At 53.7% G+C, this 27,018-nt stretch overlaps 1 protein-coding gene across 1 annotated transcript; it reads right to left on the reverse strand.

The window, feature by feature from the left end:
- Positions 1-8,175: 8,175 nt before the first annotated feature.
- TFAP2C (transcription factor AP-2 gamma) lies at positions 8,176-17,385 on the reverse strand. The gene is made up of 7 exons (XM_080813709.1): positions 17,047-17,385; positions 14,930-15,415; positions 14,764-14,815; positions 13,422-13,638; positions 12,759-12,877; positions 10,752-10,896; positions 8,176-9,775 (listed from the first exon to the last, which is right to left on the reverse strand). Exons 1-7 carry the CDS (start codon positions 17,092-17,094, stop codon positions 9,490-9,492), a joined length of 1,353 nt encoding a protein of 450 aa, XP_080669835.1. The 5' UTR covers positions 17,095-17,385; the 3' UTR covers positions 8,176-9,489.
- Positions 17,386-27,018: the final 9,633 nt, after the last annotated feature.

The following is a 27,018-nucleotide window of genomic DNA, read 5'->3' on the forward strand; positions in this document are numbered from 1 at the left end:
TGAGAAAGAGGGGAGCAAGGGAGATAGAGGGAGAGCTGAAGCCGTGGGAAGGGCAGGAGTGATGGCAGAAGGAGCCCTGAAGACGGAGGGAGCCCCTGAGCCCGCTGGCAGGAGTCCCGCGCTCCCACCGCTCTGCAAAGGTGGAAGGGGCCTCCCTCCTCCCCTTCCCCCCAGCCCCCTCCCAGCACTTCTTTCCTTCTCACCACCCCTCTCCTCTCTCTGCCCTGTGTTCTCTTTGACCAGAGGTGGTTCCACTCCACCTAGTTCAAAAAAGGACACGGACTTTTATTGAACACTTCTGTGTGCCAGGCACTGAGCCAAGCACTTTGCACGAGGTAAAGCATTCATCCCTCAGAGTGTTTCTATCCTTTTTCTAGCCCCTCCCTTAAAGACAAGGCACAGGGGGGTCCCTCCCAGGAATGTCCCTCGGCCTGCCGGCCTCAGGACAGGCCACTGCTTTCCAAGAACGGTGCTCTGGAGCCAGAGCTCTAGTCTGGGCTATCCCATTCACCCAGTGAGAGACCTTGAGCAGGCTCAGCTCACAGCTCACAGCTGTGCCTCCATTTCCCCATCTGTAGAATGGGGGCTATACCTACCTCCTAAGGTTGTTGGGAAGAGTAATTAATATGGAAAGTTTCTAAAACAGTGGCTGGCACATAGCAAGTGCACAATAATGTAAGCTCTTTGCACTCTGGGCACAAGCACGCTGGGTCCTAAGCACAGCCCCTGGAGGCAGCCAGGCCGGCTGCGGGGCGGGCTCCAAGGCTTCCTTGCTGGGTGAGTGAGTTTCAGCCGCTGCTTTCCTGGGTCTGAGCCTCCGTGTAAAGGGCTACAATAGGGTCGCGGGTGAATTAAATAACATAATGCAGGTGTGTTTTCTCTTTGTTTCACAGAAGCATTTTTTAGCTTTCTAGTATTTTTGCTAAACCTAGTGTTTCTCTAGATGGGAGAGCCGGTTTTGCTTGTTTTAACATGCAAGATAAAACACTCCAACTAGACAAAATGACGCAGAGCGGAAGATGTGTGTCCCCGCCTCCCCAGCCCCTGGCCCTCGGAAGCCCCCACTGGCTCGGTCTCATCCTCCCAAAGACACTCCCAGTGGGTGTGAGCAGTAGCTTCACGTGCCTTGCTTTTGTCCACGACACGAAAGAAATCGTTCCTGGCTCTTCAATTCGTTCTGTGGTCAGCCTGAACGACTCCGCAACGATGCACCGAGAAAACAAGAGCAAACAGTGGAGAACACTGTTCGGAAGATTTTCTTAAATGGTTGGTGCCCTCCACCACCGACTTTTTTCTGTCTTGTGGGAAAAGAATATTAACGGATGTCAGAAGGGAAACAATGTTTCTGCTCCCAGAAAATCAAGACTTCCTGTCAAAGAGAAAGAGGAAGGTAGGGGACCCCCATTTCCCGGGTGAGGGAAGGGGGAGGGGCGACCTCCTCTCTTCCCTCATCTGTCCTGGCAAAGTGGCTTCAGGCGAGAAACTGCAGCCTCAGATCCAAGGTTAGGAAAGGAAGCACAGGGAGGCACAGCCCCCTCCTGCTCCGGATCTGCACGGGCTTTGTCCACTCACTGATTCAAACGTTCACTTACGTTTTCACTTGACACACATACATTTCTGTAAACATGACGTCAGGTTTGCTCACTTATGAAAGTAATGCCTACTTTGTTTTTTAAATTTTATTTATTTGAGAGTGAGAGAGAGAGCAAGAGCGGTTGTGGCGGGGTAGAAAAAGGGAGAAGCAGACTCCCCCCTGAGCAGGAAGCCGGACACTGGGGCTCGATCCAGGACCCAGAGTTCAGGACCTGAGTAGAAGGCAGAGGCGTAATTGACTGAGCCACCCAGACACCCCTGTTGTTTCTTTTTTTTTTTTTTTTACTTGAGACTATATAGAATCATGTCAGGCAAAAAGTCATCCACTGAACAGAATTGTTAATGGTTTAAACAATGCATCTAGATTTTTTTTTCTGTGTTTAGGACAGTATTATGCAAGCTCTGGCTCCTGACATCTTGGACCGGATCATTCCGTGCTGCAGGAAGCTGTCTTGAGCCTTGCTGAGTGTTTAGCAATGACCCACTCACGATGATGTGCCATTTGCAATTTCCCTCCCCCCGCAGTGCCAACCAAGAACGTCTCCAGACATTATAAATGTCATCTGGAGGAAAGTCACAGCTCCGTCCCAGACCCTCAGGCCCAAACACGATTCCCCCTCTTGGTTCATGGAAAGGAAACAGTGAGGCAAGTGTTCATGCAATGGGGCCCCAATCTGGGCCATCACCCCCCACACCCACCTCCTGAGGAGAGGAGAAAAGGCTGGGGCTTGGGGACCGGAATAATGACCCAGTAGCTAGGTGTTCCTATCTTCTCCCTCTTCATCAGTCCCCACCCTGTCCTGCCGGCCGAGGAGACTGGTTGGCTCTTCAAAGGACATAAACCAACGGACCCTTCCTCTGCCATCCCCAGGATCCGGGAGGGCTGCCAAATTCCAGAAGCTACTCTATGTAGTTTAGGGCTGTTTGAAAGGTGCTGAAAGACCCCTCGGGGAATCTTGTCGGCACCACTGGTGAAGCACGTACAGGAACCCAAACTCCCTCCCTCCCCTTCAGCACCCAGCCTCCGTTTCCTCCCATGTCCCAGCCTCCTGACTGGCCTCCCTGCCTCCAGGCAGCCCCACCAATCTAGTCTTCCCCCAACTGCACGAATGCCTGTTGCAACCCAGACCTGTGTCAGAGTCGCCTCTCATCATCATCATCCACGCCGGCCTGCTTGGGAGGGAGAGCCGGAAGGGACCCGGTCCCAGGATCCAAGAATGATGTCAAAACACTCCACTAGCAAGATGGACTTCAGACCCTGAAAAAGGGAAGTGGGGGGGAGGAGGAGGGGCTCCCTACTTGATCCAGACACACATCTTCCTGAAGAGAAACCTTCACCACCCAGTGTGTGGGGCTTAGCTCAGGAAAGCAGAGGGTGAAATCCCTTCTGGTGGGTGGGCTCTGGATGCCCACATAGCCCCGAGCAATGAAGAGGCTCCAGGTTTGCAGGGACACCCCCCCCCCCCAGGAGACCCCTCTCTAGCCCAGCTCGGTCCCTGGGATTCAACAAAGGGGCTTTTTGAGCAAATGCCCCATCCTGCGCAATGAGCTAGCTAGCGAGGTTGAGATGGACGTGGTCCCTGCTCTCACGTGTGTAGAGTCTACTGGAAAAGCCAGACAATGGAACCACCAAGTGTCCCCAGTGCCTTGTGACTGCCGGGTATAGTAGGCGATCCTAGAGCAGGTGCCCATCCTCTGGAGAAGATCCTGAGCACACAGACCAAGCCACAGCCCCTCCTCTCCAGAAGGGATGTGACTCAACACTTTAGAGCTGGAAGATACTAGATGGCAGGGGTTCCTAAACTCCGCTCACTACCAAGGTCACCAAGAGAAGCTTGTTTTTAACAAAATGCAGGTTCCTGAGGGGTCTGGGGGGCACAGTCAGTTAAGCGGCCCACTCCAGCTTTCAGCTCAGGTCATGATCGTGGGATCTTGGGTCCTGGGATCAAGCCCCACATCGGGCTCTCTGCTCAGCAGGTGAGTCAGCTTCTCCCTCTCCCTCTGTGATCTCTCTCACTTTCACTCTCTAAAATAAATAAGTAAAATCTTTTTTAGGGGCGCCTGGGTGGCTCAGTGGGTTAAGGTCTCTGCCTTCGGCTCGGGTCATGATCCCAGGGTCCTAGGATCGAGCCCCGCATCGGGCTCTCTGCTCGGCAGGGCGCCTGCTTCCCCCTCTCTCTCTGCCTGCCTCTGCCTACTTGTGATCTCTGTCTGTCAAATAAAATAAAATCTTTTTTAAAAATAATTTTAAAAAATCTTTTTTAAAAAAAAATGCAGGTTCTTGGATGCTAGACCCAGTTTCTGATTCAGTGGGTCCAAGGCAGAAGGGCCTCAGGAACCCTCACAGAGACGCCGGTCCCGCGGCGTGTTAACAGTCACTACTCCCGCGACAGTGCTGGGAATACCCGGGGGTACCCAGTTCCGTAAGACAAGCAGAAAGGAAAAGTGACGTGGGTCTCCGGGAGGGAGTTTAGGATTTGCTTTGGGCAGAATGTGGGGGTGACGTCTCCTCAAGAAGCTGAAGGAGCTCACGCAGGTGCTACCCACACGCAGCTCCAGCCGTCGACGCGGCGGCAGCAGCAGCGGGGGGCAGGCCCTGACTGTGAAAAGCCCCCTCGCTGTCCCATGGGCCTGGCCTAGTGGGGAGACCACCGAGCTGGCCGGCTCGGATGGCAGACAGAGGCGACACCCCATGTGTAGAAAGGAACCCAGAGAAAGATCAAGAAAGGGAGAGTAACAGGGCAAGGAGTCCTTCCCGGCTGTGTCTCCTTCCTCGGGACACCAACCAGTTCGGGAGGCAAGTCAAAAGCCGAGGATGTCAGCAGGGCTGTGCTCCCTCTGCAATCTCTAGGGGAGAGTTGTTTTTTTAAGGTTTTACCCATTTACTTGTGAGAGATAAAGATCATAAACAGGCAGAGGGGCAGGCGGTGGGGGGGGGAGCAGGCTCCCCTTTGAGCAGAGCGCCCGGTGCGGGGCTCGATCCCAGGACCCTGAGATCATGACCTGAGCCGAAGGCAGAGGCTTAACCCACTGAGCCACCCAGGCGCCCCGAGAGCACTTTCTTTTGCCTCTTCTGGCTGCTGGTGGAGGCTGGCAATCCACGCGTGCCCCGGCCTGTGGTCACCATCTGTGCAGTCTCTCTGCCCCCGCAGGCGCACGGCACTCCCCTTGGTGGGCCTGTGCCTGCCCCTCCTGAGGACACAAGCCATCCTGCCTTCAGGCCCACTGCAGTCCAACAGGACCTCATCTTACTTCAATCACCAGCAATAACCCTATGTCCAAATAAGGTCGTTTTCTCACGTTCGAGGGGGAGGACGTGGACGCACCTATTAGAGAAGCAGTTTCAACCCAGAATAACCCATGAAGTCCCCAAAACCTTCCAGCCAGCAAGTGCCGGAGGCCGGATGCCTCCCATCCACCCAACTCTGACACCCAGCTGGGAGGGTCACTGCTCGGGACCAGGATTCTTCCTTGGAAAATGTTGAGAAACAAGGAACGCACCATGGGTCATCGGAGGGGAGAAAAACGAACACTGAGATTTGACCTTGGAAACTCTCCAGCAAGCTGTTCCTTGACCAGGTCCCTGGAATTATGCCTTTCGACTCTCATTTCTGTGCTTTTCTTCCACCCGTCTTCCCCATCAAGATGTTATCCCAAAGAGGCAGGGAAATTACAGTGTTTATGACGGTGCCAAAAATAACTGAGCGTTCCATAAACTATCAACTCCAATGCAACAGTGATTTTTTAAAACTCAGGAGATCAAGTTTGTTTCTCAGAAGATGATGCTCCGTGTTGCTAGCAGACAAAGGCTTTCAAGGTGTGGCACGCCTTGCATCAGTGGGCCCTGGGCATGGAGCCAGCCTGGGTTAGCCGAACCGGGAGAGGGGGCAGATCTCAATGGCCTGAAGTGTCACCAAGCCTCCCTATGTGTGGCCTGTGGATTTCAGAGAAGCAGATCAGACTGTCGACTGGAAGAGAAATCCAGGGTAACCAGGATCTTAGTAAGGGGAGTCAACAGTTATCACATCAAGGAGCAACAGTTACCCCTGGGAAGAACACACCTGCCCATTGCGGCATCGAAATTTCAAAAGCAAACCTTATCTCCCATCCAAGAGAAAACCCTCACCGCCCACTGAGCTCAGGTGGCTAGAGGAGACGTTTGCTAAGAATCACTGCCGTGCCAGGGATACCAGAGAGCTCCCTCACCTGGAAAACACACTTAAAGAAACCTTAGACTGTTCTTCCTTCCTCTCGTGACCAAAGATGGCTCTACTTCCCAAGTTCTCTACCTGCTTATAAAGGAAAGCAAATTCAGCTGCCCCCTCGCTGCCCACCCCCAGCAAGAGAAAAAGCCTGGAGAAATGCTCCCAAGTCCTTAGAAGCCCCAGAACCTCGACAGGAATTCACAACACCTGGTAACTGACATTTCCCCCTAGGAAACCAGGCAACGGGCCTCAGAACCCCCACTGCCTCCAAGCCTTGAGGAGTTTCTCTCTCTCACCCATCCATGACCCTGTCTTGTTTTGTTTTCTAACATTCAAATATAGGAACTTCAGGTCTCAGAATCTACCCCACCGCTAGACCCCCCAGGAAGAAAATACTGATGGCCATCATTATGGAATCGTTTCAAATGAGAAACAGGCTAATCCTTCCCTTTGCTAACCCGAAACTGAGACCGTGGGCACAAGGAAGAGAAGACAATCACGAACCGCTATTGGAAACACCCGCTCCCAGCCTTCCGCAGAGCTTCTAGATGTGCCGTCTGCAAGGCCGGAGGGCAGCAAGGTGCCAAGGACCTAGACAGGCAGGTCTCCAGTCAACAGACACTCAGCTCTGCTGAGATGTCTCCCCTGAGAAACCTCTCATAGGTGGGGCGCTGGACAGAGATTGCTTTCACACAACGACGGCTTTTCCTGCAAGCCAACCAAGAAGAAAAAAGCACCATTTTCATTTTTCCTCCCAGAGCGCAGCCTTCACGACATCATGTGCCTTCGTAAAAGGGAGCTCACATTGGTCAGCCAGTGAGCTAACTAGAGGACGAGGGGGAAAGAGGCAGTGGGATCCTCACCATCGTGGGGCTGGAGATGAAACCACCCGGGCCCACGAGAATCAACAGCAGGGCCCCCTTCTCCCACAAATGGGCTTGAGGGAAAAGCTGAGGCAACCGCAATTCCCATAGGGACCTGCTGAGGGGACCTAGCTGCTCGCCTATCAGCTCAGAGGTGTTGAGAAAAGAAAAAAACCTACTGTTGTGCCCTGGACCCCGGGGACCCCATTGGCCATCCGTGGGCTTTAGTGGGAACGAGGATAAAGGACAGTCGAGCAGTGAGGCAGGCACAAGCCCTGATTATGACTCATTTCAATCCTTGGTTGACTTTGGGGCATTTCCAGAACATTGTCTGCATTGCAGTTGGGCACAGCTCCTAAAAGCCAGACTCTAGTCCAAAAGCAGGTTAAGATGCTGATAAGAAAACAGTGCTTTTTCCTCCAGCCCTTTACCCCCATGACTTCCTTTTAACACCCAAGGTCTCACGTCTTGACTGAGAGATAACTGCCAACCTAAGACCTCTTTTCACTTTTCTAAAGCAAAGCAATTGTGAACTTGACATACCAACCAGATAAATCCAACTTAATAGGAACGTTCGGTGGCCAAGGACAAGCTGCCAAGAGCAAAGTATTAGGTTGGCAGAGGTTAAATTACTTCACATCCAATGCCAACCCAAAGTCAGGAATTGCTGATCTTTGGGTAGAGTTATTAATCAAGGATTAGGAGGCTGAAGTTGAAGGAACGGCCTTATCCTACGTGGAAAATCCTTTTGCTCCCGCTTCCCTTTGAAGCCAGCCTCTCGTGCCAAATATAAACAGATCCCTTCCCGGAGGGTACGCCAGGACACTTCAACTTGGAATCAAGGACCCCGGGAGCCCACTTGAGATCCTCACTAACACCCAGCCAGTCCATAAGCTCCACCAGTCCCTTCTGCTCCCCTAAGCAGCTTGCTGAGACCCAACGTCCGACTTACCAGGCACGCAGAACGGTTAGGGTGCTTCGAACAGGTGGGCACCGCCGCGAGCCCACCAAAGATGGGCGAATGCCAATGCACTGACCGCTCCAGGGAAAGTCTACCCATCCCACTGCTCGCATTTGATTGAAGGCAAAAATCCCCCTGAGCAATGTCTGCCCAAGGATCGCCTACCATGATTTCGTTTCCCTTCTCAAAATGCGGAGGCGGCAACTTGACCCTAATGTTTCTCAAGAGGGTAAGCCTTACACAAGAGGTTATTCCAACACTCCGGGGCTCTCTCCCTTCTGGAGAGAGGGTCCCGCACACCTCCTGACAGCCCTAGTGGCCGGAGAGGAGTATTACATGCAGCAGAGGCCCCGGGGCTCTGGAGGGCAAGGTCGTCCTGCAGCTGAGCCGTCTGGCTAGGGACAGAAAATGAAACTTCAGACTTCCCTTGGCACACAACCTTCCTGATCGGTCCCCTTAACGAGGCTGCAGCCAACCATAAATAAATTAGGCTCTGTCACTATTCCACTCAACCTAGAGACTTAAAAAAAAAACCAAGTTGTAACCCAACTTTCACGGCTTCTATGGAGAATACTTTTTATTATACAAGTATCGTATACACAACATTACTCGAGGAATGTTTACAGCCATTTCCAAACCTCCATTTGACCCCCACGCACGGTACCGCACACCCACCCATCTTCCGGTTCAGCACGGTGGGAATGAGACACAAAGCTGTTGCTTTGTGAACAGAGAGTTTCAGTTAAGTAGAAGCTTCCACACCAAGAACAGAGGCCAGGATCCTAAATCTTCATACCCTGTGTACATTATGAATAAAACCTAAAAGAAGTGTTTTAGAGTACCCCATCACCTTGAGAAGTTAATATTAAAGTCGAATCCCATTTGTCAAAAAGTCTTAAGAAGTGCACCCGTATTTACAGACCCCATTAAATTATGCATAAATAACATCTGTACACTCAACGCACTGTTTCTCAACATACAGAGCCTCCTACGGGACTTGGGGTGGGGGGGGGGCGATGGCGGACAGCAAAAAAAAAACAACAACAAAAAAACCGCCTCATGCCTACCCTTTTCAAGTTTACTCAAAACCAAGACGTGAAATAAATATGCAAATAAAGCTTCAGTACCTTAAAGGAACAGAACATTTCAGAGCCTCTCATTTGAAGAGTTAACTCTCAGAATTAAAAAAAAAAAACACACACAAAATAAAAACAAAAAAAACAACACAAAATCATCAGCAGGCTTCATTTCTACAAGTTTCATAAAACCCAAAGGCCCCCTTTCCTTTCAACAAGGGGTTTAAGTGTGTCAAATACCACCAATTAAACTAGTCGCTAAGCAGAGAGAATCTTTGCTTCCTACCGTCTGTAGGATTTGGTATCTGAAAAAGCCAGATAAATACTTTTCGATAAATATGGAGTGGACACAAAAAACTAGCCATGACCTTAACACTGCAAGTTACTGTCCCTCTGACTCGCATCGATTTGACATTTCAACAGCTGTGGGTGTGGGTTTTCTCGTGAGCCCAGGGAATTTATTTAAAAGGTTCTAAAACTTGTAGCACCATGTTCAGAGAAAAGAATGGGGTTCAAAAGAATAAAATGAGCTTAATGAACAAAGAACCAGGACTTGTCACCTTCTGATAACTCGTCCAGAGTTAGAGACACACTTCAGCACTAGAGAAAGCACACTAAGGAATCCAGGAGGGCACATCAAGATCCAAAAATGAGTGGAGGCCTTTTTCATGGGAAGGTGGGTCACGAAGTGTCCCCCGGCCAGAAGGGTTCCCGGTCTGTCTGGGGCGAGACGGATCGTGGAGTCCTTTTCCTTCGAGACTCTTTTCAGCCCCTTGGCTCACGCCCATCCTTCATTTTCTGTGCTTCTCCATTTTCTCCAGGGTTTTGCTAGAATCGGCGGGACTCTGGTCTCCGGGGTTCATGTAGGATTTGTCTAGGACTATCAGAGCCTCTTTGATGTAGTTCTGTAGAGCGGACACGGCAGCACAGATGGCTTGGCTGCCGAACCCGTGTGTGATCAGGCTGAAATGAGACAAGCAGTTCTGTATGTTCGTCTCCAAGACCGGGGTGGGCCGGTTGTTGCCGTTGGGAGTTCGGTCTTGATTGAGGAGGTCTGTGAATTCTTTACACACCTGCCTGGGAGGATAGTCAACACACACCGGTGAGCTCCATCTAGCTCTTGACAGGGGAAGAGGACAAAGCCGGATCACCCTGACGAGTGGGTCACCCAGGAGGCGTTCAGAACTTTCCAAAGAAACAGACTTAGCTACTAATGGTCAAAGTCTGCACACGGAGCACCTACTACGCGCCAGGCCCTGAACTCGACTCTTTGCAAGGACTCTCCTTTAATCCTCACTGGCAATTAGAAAAGCTAACGGGATTAACCCCAGTCAGAAGGCCAAGGTCACCAGGACTAGTGCCAGAGGTGGGGTCGGGACTGCAGCCCCGGAGGTTGCTTACAATGGATAGCCACTTATTTGGTGCAGCTTCGTACCCAGACACCAATTTCTTCTTCAAGAACCCCGAAAATCCGCATCTCCCTCAAAACCCACTGTTTACACAGCTGGTTCGCTCCACTTCCTTCTGCCCCATTTTCCGACTGGACGACCTCTGCCTCGTTTACCGTAATTTTTTAAACCAATTCACTGTTGGCTTCTAGGAGAAACCCTGGCAGCTGCATTAAGTAGGATTTGGGACACTTGGCCTGCCCAGGTGTCTCCCACAAATTTAAAAAACAAAAAGTTTTATCAGGAGGCAGAAGGCACCCACCATCTTGACTGGATGGGACCACACAAAGTGTTTCCAATACCTTTTTGTAGGATATATAGACGCTAATGAAAGGATGATTGAACTATTCTGAGCTGCAGAACTCAGCAGCTCCAAAAACACTCTTTCCCGAGCAATACATTCGTCTGACTTCTAAGTCTGACCCAAGAGCTCACCTATCTGACTTGTCAGAGAAAAGCCCCCGGCTACCTCCTGTTTCTCCACACCGGCCCTCACTGAGCATTTCTTTTTTTCCTGAGCACCCTGGACGGTTCGAGACAACCCCCCCCCCCCCAAGTTCAAGATCAGAGCGCCGGGGCCGTCAAATTCAAGTCTGGATACTCACTGTGCAGCCAGCAGCATGTTCTTCCTGGCAGTCATCTCATTCCGCCCTCCGAGATGGGGTCGCGTGAGATACTCCGCCACGGGTTTACTAGGAAATTCTGCTTCACAGACATAGGCAAAGTCCCGCGCCAAATGAACAGCCTCACCTAAAATCACCAGCAATGACGAGAGACTCAGAAGGTCTGCAGTCACCCCCGGCAAACCTCCCCCTCCTCCTCCTCTAACCAGGAGGGTCCACCCGTCAACCTGGCATCTTAAAATGAAACCACCCACAAGGAAAACCACTCGGCGCGCATGTGGACCTTGCGGTGGGCTCGCTCCCCTAGGAACAGAGCAGGGAAACGCAAAGCGTGTGGAAAAAAACGACTGACATCTTGCACTACCCTGGAATAACGCTAACCCGTCCTGGACACCCCCCCCCACCCCTGCTTAAGTTTCCTGAGACACACCCACGTCTTCCCTCGATAATAAAAGTTAGCCTTGTGGAGAAGCGGGGGAATTTAAAGATAAGCGCCTTGCCCAAAAGCCGACTGGTCACTTCTCTTTACGAAACCGTGACAAAGTCTTTGCTGGGGAACCTTCTTTTTAAACCAGGGTGCCCCATTACTGAAGGAGGCAGGTCTCTGGGATGCTGCTTTTCACCAAGAAAGGCAGGGCTGTGTTTCCACTAGAAACGTTAGTGTAAACAGCCCAACTACTATCCTGGACTACTCGCCCTCTCTTGTCCCAGTCGCCGGGGGATCAGAGGGACGGAAAACCGACAGGGACTCCTCTCTGACCAGAGATGCCCGGGCCTGGCTCCACGGTGCCAAGGCTGGCCGGAGCTTTCCAGAAAGCCCTGAGAGTGGCACCCCACCCCCTCCCCCTCTCCTCCACTTTGCCGCCCCAGACTTCTTAAATCTGAGAACTGCTGTTTTGGCACACACTTTCATACCCAAGGACCTCAGACCGGCTAGTAAGAAAACCTCGCCGAGGCACATTCAGGCGCCACGCACGCAGAACCCACCATTCTCCATGCAGGACAGCTATGCTCCAACCGGCAGCCCCTTTCTCCTGGCCCTGACCTCCAAAGACACTCGTAAAAAGGTAGAGCCGGGCTCTGCCAAGTCTCTTTCAGCACGTAGGAGCGCCATTAGACCAGGGACAGAAAGCGCTCCGAAGATCGCCCGGCCACCAGGCCACCAGGCCACCAGCCCTCATTGGCTCCCCCAGCCCAGAGCAGAACCCAGCGCCCTGCTGATTGGGCGAGGGGCCGCTCTGGCCTTCAGATCAGCCCCTCCGTGCCTCACTCCATCTTCCCGGGCACAGCAACAATGAGCTGGTTTTTGAAAAAAATTATTTCACTTCTTCCCTTAAGCGCCCCCCACCCACCCCCGCCTGGCCCCCACTTATTTTTAAGGCTGTAATTGCATTCTTGGCTCTCTTCCAGCTTGGGGGTACAGGCCCATTCAGTACACGAAAATGTTACATCCTACTGTTTTAGGACTGGGGGACAGGGGCCCCACTAATTTTGTTCTTGGTGCGGGAAAGGAACAAAGGGCTTGTGAACCGGGTTAGCCCCGCATCCACAGGGGCTTTTCTCTTCCCGGACCACAATCCTGATACCCCACAGCTACCCAAGCTGGAAATGGTGCTTCTTCCCACCAAGGCACAACCAGCTTTTTAAACAGTGTGCCGGAAGATCATCCGTCCTCCAAAAACGGGTCCGCTTGCTGGGAATGTCCCAACACCCTAAGGGTGAGAGTTCTTAGGTCAGGGAAACCGATTACTTTTTTGTAGTGATTTTCTGAAGAACACAGAACAGGATACTTAAGCAGTCAGGGACTTAAGTGTGAACTCATTTCCTAAAAATTATTGTGATTCACTACAACGAACTCACGACAACTCTTCTTCATCTCCGCCGGTGACACGGCCGTTTTTAAGCTTTCCTTCAGGGAAGCGTTAAGGACCCAGACGACACAGTGCCAACTAAAAACACCATAAAACCAAAAAACAAAACTCCACTGACCTTCTACTAAGGACGTCAGGAGAGTGACGTGAGCAGCTTTCCGTCTCCCAGCTGGCAGATTCAACCCGATCTTGTCCAACTTCTCCCGCAAGGACCGGCCTCCATTTTTAGACTTGGCTCTGGGTACAAGAAAGTGAAGGGCAGCTAATTTCAAAACACCGCACTTCAAAATTCTAAATTCCGGCAGTGCTACGATCAAAACGGAAATCTGCGAGAGTATCTGTACATTATATGGCTCATAATCAAGGTAATACAGGGAGTCAGTCCCCTGTAATTAATGCTCTCTCCTATCATCCCCAACATTTTCTCTTTCCAATCACAGAACATTCCAAATTGTGCTGGAGCAGATGAATTTACTGTAGCAGCTCCCTGGGGCAACGAAACGCATGGGGCTCCCCCTTCTCCAATGGGGATGCCACCACTTCAGACATGCAATCAAATCCTAAGCAAATGATAATCTGTGAGCACGGTTTTAGCACTTCCTTCTACATCTGGCACTTTCCAAAAGGGAAGGTAATGTACTAAAATTCTAAGCCGATTAGAATTCAGTGTTAAGTATAAATGTTACATAAATGTTAAAAATACCTCCTCGGTTCTTTTTTTTATGTTACTCACGGTCAACCACCCAACCACCATGGCCAGAGCGTGTATGTCCCCATGTACCTTCTGAGAACACCTCCCAGCAAGGAGGCATTTAAGCACTCAGGCGGGGACAATCGCCTCTGGACTTCAGCAACTGTCACTTTGTATTTAGACGTGGAGCTGAGGAGGGACAATCTTCCTGGGACTGAGCAGAAGACCTCGCTGGGATTCATCACAGCCCCCACAAGCTCCTTCTGACAAGGGAGACTCAGAGGGTTCTTGGTCATTGAAATGGGACCTGTAAATAAGATCACAAGTGGCAGTCCCGAAAGCTGCACTTGGGAAAAAGGGACCCTTGCAAAGCACTCACCAAATAACACTGCACGTCGGACTATGTAAATTACAAGCCGATTTTTTAAAGTCATAGTCTTCAAAGATAATTGAATCTGAAATTCACAAGTTAACACCTTACAGAGCTAACTAGTCATGACCCCAAGCATGGAGGGTTTTCATTTTCGAGCCACTGTTAAAATCTGCTTAATTAGAACACTTGTTTTCGAAAGACTGCTTTAGCCCAAAATAAATGGTGATTTTTTTTTCTTCCTCACTCGACAGACGACCAAAATCACCAGACACAGTCAAACCCCCTGCTGAAGACTTTCAGTGTGACTATCGTGGTAAATTTAAAAATACAAACATGTTCTATTACAAATTTCCTGGGAAATCCAGTTTATTTTCTGGGTTTTTCTTCAAAAACCATTTCCCAACTGATTTCAAGCAGTTTAAGTTCCAGGAGCAGACCCTAACTACCTTTTGTCTAGGACCAACTCCATCTCCAGAACAGCCGGACTGTTAATCCCCTCAGTACAGCAAGCTAATTTCTCAAGACACTCCCTGCCTGATCCTATTCTCCAATCCCCTCCCCCACCACCCTGCATAAAGCCCACCTCTCACTCTCTGTCCCACCCTGGTCCTTTTAAAGCTGTATATTTGGTAGGCCAAACTGTTTTAAAACCTTTTCTTGCAGGTTAGAATAGAATCACATCTACTCATTCAACAATGGTCACAGAATCGACCACCCAACTAAGGTATGTGGTGTGGTTTTTTTCAGTGTTAACTCACTCTGGAAGACTAACAATGTAAAAACACCACCCAACTCAAGGGATCGTATTCCCCAAGAGAACACTATGGAGTAACAAATCCGGATTAATCTCTTACTGGAGACAGCTCCTAAGAGTTTTACTACCATCCTTTCTCATTTAATTCGGAAAGAGATCTCTTCTTGCTCGGAAAAACCAACCTTCCTACAGCCCCCGTCAGTCCCTTCCCCAGCACAGATGCCCCCTGTCCGCCACCAAACGCCCCCACCTTGCCAGGTTACATGCGTGGCCCCGGGGGAGAAAAGTTCGCTCTCACTACCTACCTTTGCGAATAACAGTCTGATCGTGCAGAAGCAGGTGCTGATCGTCAACATTCTGGGAAGAAACAACAAAGTTTCTCTTAAATTCGGGGGAGCCTGGGGGGGGGGGTAGAAGCTGGGGGGGCGAGCAGGTCCCGGTTCGAGGGGCAAGAGCCGAGGAGCCGCTCACCTGCACCTCCTCCATCTGGTGCGTCATGTCGTGCAGCCCCAGGTTCTCAGCCAAGCCCGCGGCGTCCAGGGCGTGCGCGTGGGGCAACAGCAGGTCGGAGCGGCGGTAGGCATCCCTGCGGGCGCTCATGGCGCCACCCTCCAGCCCGGAGAGGTGGGGTAGCAGGCCGGCCGGGCGCCCGTGGTGCGAGGGCAGGCCAGCCCCCTCCTGGCTCTGGCGGCCCGGCCAGGCCTGCTGCTGGCTGCCGGTGGGGGCTGGCTGGTGCAGGGGGTTGATGGCAGCGGCGTAAGCTTCTCCCAGATGCGAGTAGGGGTCGGCCGACTGCGAGTAGGCCAGCTGCTGGTAGGGCGGTGGGAAGTAGGGTGGTGGTTGGTATTCGGCGACTCCAGTATGGGAGAGGGGTGGCGCGGGGCTGTAGAGGTGCTGCCCGGCGGAGGAGAGGTGGGGGAGGCGCGGGTTCCCATTGCTGCTCGCGTCGTGGCGATCCTGGGAGAGAGAGAGAAGCAGAAACCCGCTAGTACGAAACCCCGCTACTGCGAACTGACCGCAGCCGCGGCGCTGAGCGGCGAGCCCCCACGGGACCCACCGCACAAGCACGGACCCAACCCGCTGGGCCTGCCCTCCGGCCGGGGGGCATCCGGAGGCAAAGTGCCCCGGGGGGTTCGTTGCAAACCCCCGAGTCCGCGGAGTAAACAGAGACTTCGAAAAACCTGGGGGAACGCGTCCTCAAAGCCCGGCGGCGAAGGCCTGGGCCCTGCGACGCCCAAGGCGCTCTGAAGCGCCCAGTCCGAACCCCAGGCCTTGGGCCAGGAGAAGGCCAGGTCCGGGCCAGGCGAAGAAGCCGGCATGCGGCGAGCACGCCGCGGAGCCCGCTCGCTCACCAGCCCGCACATGGCGGCGCCAGACCAAAGAACCTGCGGCCGCCGCGAGCGCGGATAAAGCGCACAAAGCGGGAAGTGCGCATCTTCCCCGCCCCGGGGACCCTCCCCTTCCACGCCCTCAGGACAAAGACCTCCGGGGGAGCGACACTCCCGAGCAGGCTGGCCACCCGGCGCCGCCGAGCAGCTCCGGGAGGCGCGCACCGCGGCGGGGGCTGCCCTCCCTGCTAGCCGCGTCCCGAACGAGAGGGGATACGGCACGTGAGGCCGCCCTGCCCGGCCACGACCAGCGTCCCCCCAGATCGGGGCACCGGGGGAGAATGAAGGACCCCGAATACTGGGCAACCTGGCCCGCGCACGTCCCTTGCCCCAAGGCTCTCTGACTTAATTCTTAAAGGACTTGTCTCCCGGGGTTCGAGGGTTCACAGGGGTAGCGGGGAACCGGGAGAAACATGGCACTGTCGCCCCCTAGCGGAAGTGCCCGGGCCTGCCGACAGGGGCAGCCCCTTGAGGTCCCGCGGGCGCGCAGCCCTCGCGCGGCCCCCCAGCCCGGGCTCCGCTCCGCCAGCGCCCTGGCGCACACCTCCGACCGCCCGCGTCTTCCTCTTCCCGCTCGCCGCCTCCCTCCCTCCCACTCTCCGAAACTCTAGCTCAACCTGTCCGACTGGCTGGAGCACTCCCGAGCGCTTACGGCCCCATCTGGCCCCAGGGCCCCCCCACCAACACTCCCCAGCCCCCACTTCTCTTAAAAGCCAAACTTCTGTCCTTTTCTTGTTTCCCCGAGGAGTTAGCGGGGCAGGTGACAAGCCCGCCTCGGAGGACTCTGCAAAGGTGTCGCCGGCAAGTCGCCTCGTCTGACCCCTTTGGACGGAGATGTGGGTGCGTAAAAGCCACGTCTAAGGGTTGTAGACGGGACGCTCTTCCGAGAAAAGGGGAAGAAGGGCTGTTTTGCTTCGCGGGAGACCGACCGGTAAGCTCTGCGGGTGGGATCTGCCATTCTCGTCCCGGGCCCTGTTCCCGAGGGTGGATGTTTAGGAAAAGGCCCGATTCAGGAAGAGAGCCCCGGAGAAACGGACTAGGGGGCGCCCGGAAAAGTGGACCCAGTCCCATCGAGGGGCAGAGGCTGGTGCCTGCTCGCTGCTCCCGCGCCCTCGCCCTCGACCCGACCTGGGTCCAGCGGCCCCCGCCTCCCGGGCTGTACTCGGGCGGGGCCAGAGTGCGCCCCTGCGCCCAGCTCACCTCGCAGTCCTCTTCATACTTGACATTATCGGTTATTTTCCACAACATGGCGTCCGGCGTCCCCCAAAACAGTCGCCAGTTCAATCCAGGCTCCCCCCACCCCCCGAGCGGTAAATCCAAAATGGGGGTCACGGTGGCTAGCCGTCTGCCGCCGCCCCCGCCACGCGAGGGCCTCGCTGTCCCGGTCACTGGACGCGCATCGGCGGCTCTGCGAGCGTAGATGCTGCCGCCGCCGCGCGTCTACAAGCCGCTGCCGGGGACCCGGGAAGCCGCGCCCGCACTGTGTGTCCCGGCAATAGCCGGGGGACCCGGGCGCCTTAATGAGAAGGAAATTATCATAACTCCTCCCCGGGGGCCGGCACCAAGGCCCAGGCGCCGGGCGGGGCAGCCCCCAGCCAGTCCCAGCCTAGCTCCGCCCTGCACCCCGGCGGGGCGCCGCGCGGAGAACCAAGCCGCGGGGGGCGAGGAGAGGAGGCGCGTGGGCGGCACCTCTCTGACAGCCGCCGACCAGCTAGGTCGGGGTCCCCAGTCGCGCCTTCCATCAGTCATCCCCGACATGCGAGGTTGGCAGAGCTGGGGCCCGGGATCCACATACCTAAGAGCCCCCCTCTTTTTTCCAACGCGCCTTCCCCCATCCTCCAAAAGACGTTGTCACCTGGAGTTAAGAGACCCCGCGTTCGGATATCTTAACAGCTAGGGTCCCCCTCAGCTCCTAAAATGTCCCACCCCACCCACTCACGGAGACTTAAGGTTTGGGCTGGGATCTTGCAGCCAGAACTCCGATCCCTCCGAGAGACGCCTCCCCTTCCCTCCCTCTCCGTGGTCATAGCGCCGGCCCATTCCTCCGAGGGGCTGGAAGAGCGAAGGCCTTCTGGGGAAGTCTGCCCCGAGCCCCACAGAGCGGGCGGGCCTCCAGCAGCCAACGGCGTCTGGCCGCCATCGCCCCAAGGTGCATCTCCGCCGCTGACCGCGGCTGGGGGTCACGCGCGCGCCCTCACCCAGCCCTGCCCAGCCCTGCCCAGCACTGGCTCGGCAGCTGCCTCCGACGGGCCAGGCACTCAGAAGCCTCAACTCACGCAGGAAAAGAGGTGCGGGGAGGAATACAACCCAGGCGCCACGCGCGGGGGAAGGGAGGAGGTGGGAGAAGAGGGAGGGGCCGGAGAGGGACCCCGCGCGCGGGATGAGTACCCCCGTTCTGCAGATGCAGACGGAAAACGAAAGTTATGCAGAAACGCTGCCTCTAGCCCCAATATTTATTTGCCACCCAAACCTGAACGCAATGCTCAATATTAAAATTTTTTTAAAGAAACGAAATCCATTGGCCCAATTACTGTAACTGACTTTTTTCACTGCAGGGAAAGTCGCTAATTTTCAAGGGCGAATTTTACTGGGACGTCCCGTCTGGCTCCTGGATCTGAATTTAAACATTCTGACAGAATTGGAGAAGGGGACTATTTCGATCTGATTCCGAATCCGGCTGTGCAGTAATTAATACCCGTAGGTACAGGGCCCGGCCTGGGGCGGACGCTGCCTCATCTACAGAATGATCTTCGCACACCGCTTTCCTGCTCCGTCTAGGGGTGGTCTGAGCTCTGGCATGTCTTTAGACCCACATGGGCCTAAAATAAAATAACTGAACTAAAAATGGGCGTCCTCCAAGCGAACGTCCTCTGTTGCCTTAAGAGTAAACAGAGCCGAGGCGACAGTCCTACCAAATGTGGGAACAAAACCTGGCAGTGAAACCACCGGGGGCTTTTCGGGGCTTTGCACTATAAAATACAAAGGACGTTGCACACCCTACCCCGGACACCTCGCTTCCAAAACACCGAGGCCTGCGAGCAAAATAACCGCAAAAGCAGCGTTGCTGGTATGGGAGGAGGGGGCGGGGGCACCTGTGCAACGCAGGAATCAGAACGCGGGCGCAACAGGACGTGGAAGGTTGGGGTCCCGGGCACTCGCGAGAGGGAAGCTGCGCGCCTCCTTCGGGCTCTCCAGACTCCCAGAGCGGTGACGCGGAGGCTCTCCTCCACGCTGGGCCTTCTAGACCCGGGTTTGACTCAAAGACCCCGCCTGGGATGCAACTGGAACAAGTTGTCTCGTCCACGCCGCCAACTTTTCCCCCAGGCAGGTTTGGAACCTGGGCAGGGCAGAAAACGGGCCAACCCCCCCCCCACCCCAGGCCCCGCTGTCCCTCCTTCCCGCCGCAGCTGTGCCCGAAGCAACCCGTAGGGACAGAGATTCCTCCCAGACCGGGGGAGAGGCAAATGGAGCCGATGGCCCCGAGGGACTGCGCGCCTCCTTTCGGGGAGCCCCAGGGGCCTAGACGTTTCCGATACGCTGGGCAAGGGCCATTCATTCCCCAGGCAGCGCCCTGGACGCCCGCGCTGCCCCCCTCTCCCAGGGCACGCGTTCAAGCCAGAGCGCGGCTTCCGCGCCCCGGATGGAAGGCGGCGCAAACAAATGCTCCGTCTTCTCGGCCCTGGAGACCCTGCCCAAACACGCGTACCCCCGGTTGGGGGCGGGAACCCAGGCACGCGCGCGCCGGGGCGGGAAGCCTCAGCCCTTCTCTGAGCTCTAGGTTTCTTCTTCCCTCTGCGGGAAGCAGAGAGCGCATGGCTCCCGCACCCGGGACGGACCTCCCTCCGAAGCCCCCCCCTCGCCGCGGGAAGACCCGGGCCTGCACGGCTCCGCCCCCGAGCAGCCGCCCCTCCGGGAAGGGTACCCCCTCAGGACCCTCCGAGGCTTCGCAGCCGCTCAACCGTCAACAGAATTAGGGGATCCCGGGGGTGAGCCTCGCAGAACGCCACGCAAAATCGGGGACTTGGGGGTAGGTAGAGGGTTGTCCGCTGCTCCCTCTGTCGCCCCCTAGGGGGCCTGCCCTCGCACGCACTCGAAGCCCGGCCCCCGGCCCCCGGCCCGCTCCGACGGCCCAAGAAACCCGAGTCGGAAGACCAGGAGGCGTCCGCGTAGAAGCGCAGGCGGGAGGCCGCCGCCGCCTCCAATTTTCCGTCCCCGCAAACCGAGGAAGGCGGCCGGGCAGGTAGAGCTGGATCCGGGTTGGCCCGAGACTTCTTTTCCCGCCCCAGGGAGGGGGCGCCCGTAGCTGCAGGTGGAGGCCCCCGAGCGCCCTGGAGGACGCCACGCCGCGCAAGGTGTCTGTCCCGCCCCTTGGAGCAGCGCGTGCTCCCGCAGAGACCGCGGTCAGCCGGGTTAAGCAGACCAGCAAAGCGGGGGCCTGCGGCGATCGAAGAGCGCGCCCCTTCGCGCGCCCTACCCTCTATTCCACGACCTCCCTTCGCGGCACCGTCATCCCACTGGACAGACACACTTGGCACCAGAGTCCTCCCAACGGTCTAAGCCCACACCAGGGGCACGCCCTGGGGCGCCACATGCATCATTTCACAGCCACTCCAAAATAACAGCAATAATATAAAAATAGCAGGTTGTTTTGATAGTGTGCAAAGCGGCTTCCTACTTAACCCAGGTTCCGACCCGACTCGGCTTACGGCTCACGTCTGGGCGCGCGGCCACAGGCCGGGGCTGGAACGGGGCTTCGCGGCCTGCAGCTCTTCTGCGCGAAATCTGCTTTTTACAAATGGACAGAGAGTCGCGGCGCTAAGGGAGCCTGCGGGACCCAGGCTCCGGGGAGGGCCCAGGTGCATCTCTGTCCCCGGCCCAGTCCGGGCGCTCGTTTGAAGAGCGCTCGCCAGGTGCAGAGCCCGTGGGTATAGTCTCTAACTGGACAATCATGGCCCCATTTCGCAGCAGGCGAAGGTGAATTTTTGGTCGTTCAACTACCTCAAAGCCACAAACATGCCTGCTATACAAGGCCACCTCCCTCGCGGCTCTCCTGGAGACCTGTTAGAGACAAGCCTAGCTCTCGCCCCCCCCCCCCCAACGCCCGGGGGGACCGCCGCCCTCCGGAGGCCACGCTGGGCTGCAGTGCCTGTCACTTCCCCACTAAATCCCAGGGCCCACCGGGGCGCAGTCTAACCGCTCCGAGCGCAGGCAGCCGGGCTAAGGCTCCAGCCCCGCGTCCCCGGAGGCCTTCTGGGCTCGGCGTCCTGGGACACCATCCACCTCCAGGCCAACTACGCCCGACGGCCTTAACGCATTTCTCTGATCGCCTCCAGGGGACGAGGAGGCCCACTGTGGGAGGCCCACTGTGGCCAGGCGCCCGGCGACGCCGACTCGGCTTTCAGCGGCCGGGAGCCACCCTGCGTCCCAACGCGCACCCTCCCCACCCGGCGGGCATCCTCCCGCACGCCTCTCCTCCCTGCGGGTCTGCCCTCCACCCAGCACCTCTCTTCTCACCCTTAGGAGCTGGAAATTCATGTCGTCACCTCTTCCACTTCTGTTGAGTGGAGGATTTTAAAAATGGGAGCAACGCTGGAAGAGATCCCCAAGGGCCCAGTCGTGTGCCGCAAAGTGCTCCGAGGTTTATTTAATTAACGGAAGGGGGAAGTGCAGAGGGGTGGGGGGGGGGTTCAATTCACAGCCAAAACCGGCTATCGCGATTGGAAGACACACCTGAAAGGTCGTGGTTACTCCTCCCCCGCCCCCTCCCCTTGGAAACTGTAAACTCGCCAATTGAAAAGGGTCTTCCCAGGCGTCTTGAATGATCTTGACGCCTGTGTGACAAGCAGTATGCACGAGGGCTGCTTGCCGCACGAAATTCTCTTCAACGTCCTCTAGGGCTTGCTGGCAAAGGACATTTTAAATCTATCTGGTCTCCGAAGCTAGATCTGGTAACGTTGCCGTCAGTTCTCAGACGTCTTTTCTGGCTCTGAGGGAACTTGAGGCCCCACACAGGGTTCCAGGTCCAGTTAAAACTGAACCAAGGCGCAGTGAAGTTCCCTGCGGGAGAAGGAGTTGGGTGGACTTGGGGCGTCTTCCTTCTTTCCCTGGAGAAATTTGCCTGCACCTTGGTGATCCCCACTATTCGCCTTAAGAACAGGGGTGAAGAGCTGTGGTTACAACAAACAAACAAAACCCCCTAAAAAAAACAAAAACAAAACAGTGGAGAGAGCCCAGGAAAATGCAGTTTTCTAAAGGAAGACAGTCAACACGGAAATAAATGCCATTTGTTGGCTGTATCATCAGTTTGAACACCCGGGGGCCCCTGAGATCACCCCGACCTGCAGGAGGAGAATTTTGATATTCAGAGAAGTGGTCCTTCCTTCCCTGGGTCCTCCATGGTTTTTACACAGAACCTGCCCAGGCAACCTAAAATGCTTCCCCCCCTCCCCGCCCCAGGGAGGTGAGTTGAAAACGTATCCAAGATATGCCTTTAGACGAGAGAAAGAAGTGGGGGGGGGGGGGAGGCAGAAAAATTGCAGGTTTCAACCCCACCTACTGGTAACCTCCTCCCAGTTTCTCTGTTTCCCAGTTATCTTCAAAGGCACGGTTTTTTAAGAGCGCCAAGAGATTTTCATGCTAGAACCATTCATGGAGGGAAATGCATATTTTTACATTTCTCAAAACAAAAACGGATAGAGGCACAGCCACAATTTAGGGTAAAAGGGTTTAAACATGGATTCTTAGCCACCAGCGATTTGGGCAAAAATAGAATACAAAACTACAGGGAAACTGAGCTTGCTTGCAGATATCACTGGGATTTGGATCATTAATATTCTTCTAATCTAAGATCAACACATGCTGCGCTTTCTGGTTCTGCTGCACGGATAGCTCCAAGGCCACAGGCCACACAGTTTTGGGGTAGCCACACCCAGGCAATAGAATAGGGCTGGGGGGAGGGGTGTGGAGAGAAAACTGACTTTATTTCCTTATGGTTGGGCTTTTGGTTTCCTTTGGAAGGGGGCTGCAATTAATGTGTCTCGCTTTAATTTTTTTAAGTTCTTATTTAAGTCATCTCTACACCCAACGAGGGGCTCGAACTCATGACCACAAGGTCAAGAGTCGTTCGGGCCTCGGGCCAAGCCACCCAGGCGCCCCTTAATTGTTTGTTTTTGTTTTTGTTTTAATGAACACACCAATCACCTAACATCCTGAGATCATTTCAGAATTTCATCCAGAGAGGAAGATTTGTATGTTACTGTTGTTGTATATTTCTGGTCCTCTGGGTCTTCATTTCATACATTAAAAAAAAATAATAAATACGAGAGCCACTGTTAATGTCCAAATATATCGTTTGACTCCAGAAACTGGAGCACCTCGTAATGTTACAATTCATAGTTAGGAAAACCTGGCAGGGAGGCAAGGTTTCACCCCCCCCCCACCGCCACCGTCTTTCCTCTAGTGGGGTCTTCAGGGAAGCTGGAGTGGGGCCCCTTTTGGAGAGCTCTCGGCTCTCCAGCAGCTCTGTGGGTCCTTTCGCCTCTGCCCACTCTTTTCAATCCCATAAGCCGGGCTGTAGTATCTTCCCTTTACCCCCGGCACCTTCCTCACGTGGCTCACAAACGTTGGCTTCCCTGGACCCGGTCCCAGGCTCCTGAGTTCTGCGTGTAAGAACTCATTTCAGTGGGGCCTTCGGCCCAAAAACAACAACAACATTTAAAAAGCCAAAATGGCACCATGGCAACCCAGGGATTCAGAGGGGAAACCTTAGCCAGCAAAGATCAACACCAAATTAAAAGCAGAACCTAAAAGAAAGAAAAGATATGATTCCTTAAATCCATGCTATACTATAAAATAAATACCTGTTTCCAACCCTTTTAAACACCAGGCACACCAACCAAAAAAACCTGTAAAGGTTAATACATCTCTATATACATTTTCCTCACCAGAACAAAATCTTTAGCCTCTAAAACTAATAATTAGAAATGTCTTGTACCAACATTTCCTTTTTCTAAGAAGCTTAGATATGCTCAAAGAAGATTCAGATCACGACCCTGCCCTAGTGTATCCTATTAGGCAATAATGAGTGTTTATTTTGTTGGAAGATGTTTCTGCTGCTGCATAAGCAAACCAGTTACAACCAAGTCCAACTGCATTTGTCAGTGGGAAAGTTGTCATGCATCTGGGACAGAGCACAGAGCTGTGATTCCCAAAGGGAAGTCCAGGTCCAGGAGCGTAGGCAGTACCTGTGTGAAAACTCCAAGTTCTCAGGGGCCACCCCAGCCAGACTCACTGAGTCCAGAGCTCTGAGCGGGGAGAGCCGGCAACCTCCATTGTGGCAAACCCCCCAGGGCAGTCCGGTACATGCTGAAGTCGGAGACATGCTGGCATAAATGATTCCCAGGAAAACAGTGTGAAATCTTTTCCTCCCTGGTTCATATGTGAGACTCTGAAACTGTGTATAATGAACCAAACGTGCATGTTCCCAAACCATAGCATATAAATTGGGTTCCTCTATCCGTCTCCACAGTCTAGGTCACATGAACTCTTTTTGTATTAAAAGGATGTTCTTGGGGCGCCTGGGTGGCTCAGTGGGTTGAAGCCTCTGCCTTTGGCTCGGGTCGTGGTCTCAGGGTCCTGGGATCGAGCCCCGAGTCGGGCTCTCTGCTCCGCGGGGAGCCTGCTTCCTCCTCTCTCTCTGCCTGCCTCTCTGCCTAGTTGTGATTTCTCTCTGTCAAATAAATAAAATATTTAAAAAAAAAAAAAAAAAGGATGTTCCTTAGGGGCGCCTGGGTGGCTCAGTGGGTTAAAGCCTCTGCCTTTGGCTCAGGTCATGATCCCAGGGTCCTGGGATGGAGCCCCACATCGGGCTCTCTGCTCAGCGGGGAGCCTGCTTCCTCTTCTCTCTCTGCCTGCCTCTCTGCCTACTTCTGATCTCTGCCTGTCAAATAAATAAATAAAATCTTTAAAAAAAAAAAAAAGGATGTTCTTTAGTCTTATCACAAATTTGTCGTTTAAACAACCACTTTGGGGTGCCTGGGTGGCTCAGTGGGTTAAGCCCCTGTCTTTGGCTCAGGTCATGATCTCAGGGTCCTGGGATCAAGTCCCACATTGGGCTCTCTGCTCAGCGGGGAGCCTGCTTCCTCCCTCTCTCTGCCTGCCTCTCTGCCAACTTGTAATCTCTGTCTGTCAAATAAATAAATAAAATCTTTTTTTTTTTTTAAAGATTTTTTTTTTTTTAATTTATTTATTTGACAGAGAGATCACAAGTAGGCAGAGAGGCAGACAGAGAGAGGGGGAAGCAGGCTCCCTGCTGAGCAGAGAGCCCAATGTGGGGCTCGATCCCAGGACCCTGGGATCATGACCTGAGCCAAAGGCAGCGGCTTTAACCCACTGAGCCACCCAGGTGCCCCTAAATAAATAAAATCTTAAAAAAAAAGAGAAACAACAACCAATTTGCCCTACTCAAAACCACTCCTTTATTATTTTTTAAGATTTTATTTATTTATTTGTCAGAGAGAGAGAGGGAGAGAGCACAAGCAGGGGGAGAGGCAAGGGAGAGGAAGAAGCAGGCTCCCCTCCGAACAAAGAGACCACCGCAGGATTCGATCCCAGGACTCTGAGATCATGCTCTGAGCCACCAAAGCGTCCCTCAAAACCACTCATTTAGACTTTGATTTTGTTTATGTTAAAGAAACAACCCTTTCACTCATGTGTACATGTTATAAAAATTCAATCATTCGTATAGATTTGGGGGAAGGGGAAGAAAAGGCAAGGAAGTTTATCTTTAGTCTTTTAAACTTTAAAATATGAACTTATAATAAAAGAATCTGATGGTTTCTTCCTGTCTACATCCCTTCCCACACCCAAAGGGTTAGATTATAAACCCAAATTTCAGTTACATTCAGGAAAAAACTGGGACTCCAAAAGAAGTGATTGATTACCAGAAACCAAGTCTGCCCCAGCCCCATCCCATCCAAATATGTAAGTCATCTGTTTCTTCTTTTGGACCCCCATCCTTCAGACAAGCCAGAAAACACAGGTTCCCCTCACCTGGACCAGCTTGCTGCCCTAATGAGTCTTGGTGACCCCAAAAAGAAGGGCAAGTTCAGTTTACTTGCAAGGTCAGTGACAGGACAGTAATGACCAAGAACCAGGGTGAGGGAGCAAAATATAAGGCACCAAAAAAACCGTAATCAAGACAACATTTAAATGCAACATTAAAAAAAAAAAAATCAAGGGACGCCTGGGTGTCTCAGTCGTTAAGCATCTGCCTTTGGTTTAGGTCACGATCCCAGGGTCCTGGGTTCGAGTTCCACATTGGGCTCTCTGCTCGGCGGAAGTCTGCTTCTCCCTCTCCCACTCTCCCTGTTTGTGTTCCTGTTCTCGCTGTCTCTCTTTCTGTCACATCGATAAATAAAAATGTATTTATTTATTTGACAGAGAGATCACAAGTAGGCAGAGAGAGAGGGGGGAAGCAGGCTCCCTGCTGAGCAGAGAGCCCGATGCGGGGGCTCGATCCCAGGACCCTGGGATCATGACCCGAGCCGAAGGCAGAGGCTTTAACCCACTGAGCCACCCAGGCGCCCCAATAAATAAAATCTTTAAAAAAAAAAAAAAGGCAAACTATTCAATCCTTTAAAAAAAATCAAATGAGCCCAAGTAACTCCTTGATGAACAAAACATCGAAACTGTAAATGAAGTCGGGTTTCGGTTTTGTGACCCTGTGTTAGTATGCATTGGGAATAGTGCTTTCTAAGCCCAAGCCTCTGTGTCCCCGAGCAGGTGTCTGGTGAGAGATGCTGGCCAACAAGCAGATTGCGCATGAAGGGGCTTTGTGCTGAGCCCTGCTTTTGACTGTAGGACTTTTTAAAAATATTTTATTTATTTTCTTGACAGAGAGAGAGAGAGAGAGAGAGAGAGCTCAGGCAGGGCGAGCAGCAGGCAGAAGAAGTGGGAGAAGCAGGCTCCCCAGTGAGCAAGGAGCCTGACGAGGGGCTCGATCTCAGGACCCTGGGATCACGACCTGAGCGGAAGGCAGGCGCTGAACTAACCAAGCCCGGCAGGCACCACCGGACTATAGAGCTTTATCACGTTTTTGCCAACTGGGAGGATATGTTATAAGTATATATAGACGCACCTGTTTTTCCCTGGCCTCAGGTTCCAAGCATTGCC

This window comes from Martes martes (genome assembly GCF_963455335.1).
Source record: "Martes martes genome assembly, chromosome: 9".
In the NCBI taxonomy this organism is placed as follows: Eukaryota; Metazoa; Chordata; class Mammalia; order Carnivora; family Mustelidae; genus Martes; species Martes martes.

Bases quoted from the DNA above. Each gene is read 5' to 3' on its own strand.
- TFAP2C (XM_080813709.1), bottom strand. From the start codon at position 17,094: ATGTTGTGGAAAATAACCGATAATGTCAAGTATGAAGAGGACTGCGAG. The intron at 15,416-17,046 runs GTGAGCTGGGCG...TCTCTCTCCCAG, and splicing joins AGTATGAAGAGGACTGCGAG to GATCGCCACGACGCGAGCAG. The intron at 14,816-14,929 runs GTGAGCGGCTCC...GTTTCTTCCCAG, and splicing joins ACCAGATGGAGGAGGTGCAG to AATGTTGACGATCAGCACCT.